General features: G+C 29.0%; 1 protein-coding gene across 1 annotated transcript; it reads left to right on the plus strand.

The window, feature by feature from the left end:
- Positions 1–1789: 1789 nt before the first annotated feature.
- On the plus strand, positions 1790–2604 carry LOC115877427 (coiled-coil domain-containing protein 38-like; the record flags this gene model as incomplete). Its single annotated transcript, XM_030893581.1, has 2 exons — positions 1790–2021; positions 2386–2604. Coding segments are annotated over 2 exons (451 nt in total), but the record flags the coding sequence as incomplete, so codon positions are not given.
- Between the last annotated feature and the right edge of the window lie 1381 nt (positions 2605–3985).

The raw sequence follows: 3985 nt of genomic DNA on the forward strand, positions 1-3985 counted from the left end.
AAGTCAACCATTAGGGAGATATCGCGGTACAAAGATGGCGGAAAAATAATGTTCTTATTTTTTATCTTGAAAACGAAAAGAGATAGACTAATGGAATTTTATGGAAGCATTACTGTTATGAAAACACACTTTCTGGTAATTTTTTCACTTTTTTAAAATGAGTGGAAGGGGTTGAAATAAACTACCCCTATCATTCTTGTTAACGAAATTTAAAGAAAAATCTTATCAAACACATGCAAAAAAATTAATTTAGTTTAGTTTGTTTATATACTTTTTTATCTCTTGTATTTTTTTTATGAAACTCACCGATTTGAAATTAAAAAATAAAATGTAAAGCATTACATGTCAGGACTAAAAATATTTTTAGATTAAGAATCTAGTGATAATAATGATAATAATAATAATCTAGATAATAACGTATTGCAGTAGGGTAATGTCAAATAAAACAATATTAGAAACATCCTAAAAAGTGAGTGACAGCGGCCGACTAGATTTTTTCCTAAAAAAATTACAGCTGCCCACTAGATTCTTTATCTAAAAATGTTTTTTGTCCTGACATGTAATGCTTTACATTTTATTTTTTAATTTCAAATCGGTGAGTTTTATCAAAAAAACACAAGAGATAAAAAAAGTTTCTAAATAAACTAACTATCAAAATTATTTTTTTTTGCATGTGTTTGATAAGATTTTTCTTTAAATTTCATTAACAGGAATGATAGGGGTAGTTTATTTCAACCCCTTCCACTAATTTTAAAAAAGTGAAAAAATTACCAGAAAGTGTGTTTTCATAACAGTAATGCTTCCATAAAATTCCATTAGTCTATCTCTTTTCGTTTTCAAGATAAAAAATAAGAACATTATTTTTCCGCCATCTTTGTACCGCGATATCTCCCTAATGGTTGACTTTTGACCCAACGTTTATGAAGCAAACTACCCTTTATTTTGAACAAAGAATCACCCCCTGAAGTTTTTCGCATTTGTTTTGAAACACCCTGTATACATATTTTTTTGAATGCACTTTTTCACTTTTTTAACAAAATATCTTGATAATATGGTGAATGAATTTTTTGATTATATTTTACGTCTTGACACTATGGTGAACTCAATCTAAAGTTTTCGTTGCGCCAAAGCAATAATCTAATTCCTCTTATTTCTTATCGCCATTATTTATTTACACACTGTATATAAAATAATAAATATTAGTAAATAATGAGATAAATTTTGTTTAAAAAATTTAATTGCCCCAGTTAAAACAGTTTTTTTTATTTAAATATTACAATAATTTTATTCTGTTAACCTTTCTTGACAAAAATGTCAATGTCCACTTAATAACTTATTTTTAAGAAAATTATGTAGAAAAGAGATTATATCTAGACAGATATTTTAACAGATAAGAAATAAAAAGATATATATTTTGTGAATGCAATTTTTAACTTTTTCTAACAACATATTATCTTGATAATTCTAACAACACATAACATATCTTGACTGGGTGAATGAATTTATTGGTTATATTTCACGTCTTGACATTATGGTGAACTCAGTCTAAAGTTTTCGTTGCGCCAAAGCAATAATCTAATTCCACGTATTTCTTATCGCCTTTATTTATTTACACACTGTATATAAAATAATAAATATTGGTAAATAATGAGATAAATTTTGTTTAAAAATTTTAATTGCCCCAGTTAAAACTTTTTTTTTTATTTAAATACATAATACAATTTTGTTCTATTAACCTTAACCTTTCTTGACAAAAATGTGAATGGCCACTTAATAATCTCTTTTTAAGAAAAGCCGAAACTCGCCAACTAGATTTGGAACATACGCTGAACGAAGTCCAACTTTCCAAGAGCGCTTGCAGGAAGCAGTTGCACAAAGCTATGACTTTTGCCAAGGAACTGGTTGCTGAGCAAGAGACCTTGCTGGAAGCCCTCAATATGAGACAACAAGAGAATAAGGCTGTAAAAAAATTCGGCACTGACATGGCCCAAAAAATGGATACCCTAAAATCTCAGTTAAAGGTATTTAGACATTGAATTGTATAAAAGATAGACTGACTATATGTATACATTAAGTTACATTAGGTTGTTTAGATTATTCACTAATTATATTGATATAATGATGTTTAAACAATAAGATTTAAAAAAATACAATTTGTATGACTTCTTTTCGTCTGCGTCTTCCTTTTATAATTGGAAGACACAGACAAGAATTTCATTTTTTTAAATGTTATTTATTAAATCGCATTATATCTACTGTATATTATTTATATTTTATATCTATTTATCGTAATAAAATTAAGCAAAGGGTTTGATAATTTGATAAATTATTTAAATTCCATTTTTCTGTTTTGGTAGTTATTTATTCATTTAGATATTTATTTAGGATGTTCAAAAATCGGCATGGCAAGAATTTAGTACAGTGGAACAGAGGATCCATGAACAAGGCGATTTGATAGAATCTATGAAAGACGAACACACAAAAGAAATTGAAAGGCTACAACAAGTTATTAAAGAGCAAGAAGAAAAAATATCTAAAGAAACTAAAAAAGAAGCTAGTGTACCTGTGAGCCCATACAAATTGTTTAAAGATAAGTATTCGTAGAATTCAAATAAAAATTATTGTTTTTTTATTTTATTGACTTTTATAGATTTTTATAATCATTTATAAAATATATACAATGATATGTTTTAGTAATATTTGTTTTTTTATTCCCCATCAAACCAGATATGTATAGGTATAGGTACTTAGGATCAGGGTGCATATGCTATCAGAGTTGGCATTTAAATCATGATTTAAATCGTGATTTAAATCAAGTGATTTTTTTTATTTTAATCAGGTGATTTAAATCAAAAAATCAACTTTTTTAAAACTTTACAATAAATCGAAAAGTAACTGTAAAAGTTATAAAAATGTGTCCTAGAAAACTATAAAAAATATTTCTATAACATATATATAGTTTGTGAAACGAATAACTTTGAATTTGACAGTTCCCGCGGGCTTTTCTAGTGTTAATTTTATTAGGTTAGCAACTTGCGGTCATGCTGGCGCAATGCCGTCTCTAATAGAACAGCCTCGGAGCGACATTTATAACGTCACGCTAGTTAGATACTACGGATTAATAAATATTAATAAATATGTTGTAGAATGCATGGAAAACATACTTATTCCTCGTATTTTTGGTTTGTATCATAAAAATGCCCGGTGCATGAATGAAGGTGCCCGGTGGCGTAGAGGTACAGGCTCTCGTCTACCAATCTCAAGGTGTGGGTTCGATTCCCACACCCGGCATTTCATCAGCCGACTATTTTTATTAAATAAAATAGTTTGGGTACCTAGGTCGACTCAGCCTTAAATGAATATTTGGGATTCACAATCCTGAGGTAATAATAGGCGGTTGAAGCGTAGTAGCCACATTACCTTCCTTGTATACCGAACGGCTCTAGTATAGCAAGCTGTACCTTACTACTCCCAAGGCGTTAAACGCTATATGCGGGAGCTATTATTATTATCATCATAAAAATCACAACCTACTAAAAAAATAATATTATTAAATAATAAATACATCACTAGTAGGTATTGAATGTTTTTTTTGTGTTAAATTAGATCGATTTTCAAACCTCAAAATTTAAAATATATTTTACATTTTACCCATTATCTTATGTACCTATTCATTCATTTGTATATTGTAAAACATTTGCTGCATTTGTATAGTTGGTAGTTTATTTGCCAAAGTATTTTTATTAATATACAATGAACAAAATTCTTACAGTTTTAGTGTATATTAATAAATAATATTTTCTTTCATAAACCCTTCATCAGGTGGGCTGTCCAGGGGCTGGTTCTCACCGATACGGCAAGCAAACTTCTTCTATATCAACAGACGATGTCGTAAAGTGTCGGTGAGATATTAGTGCATCTCCCGTCAAAAGATGGCAAAGAGCGTTTTTCGGCCCGCTCAAATATATGAAATGAACAAAATTCT

The sequence above is a fragment of the Sitophilus oryzae genome, unplaced genomic scaffold (genome assembly GCF_002938485.1).
Source record: "Sitophilus oryzae breed Bouriz unplaced genomic scaffold, Soryzae_2.0 scaffold_1480_pilon_pilon, whole genome shotgun sequence".
Lineage (NCBI taxonomy): Eukaryota > Metazoa > Arthropoda > Insecta > Coleoptera > Curculionidae > Sitophilus > Sitophilus oryzae.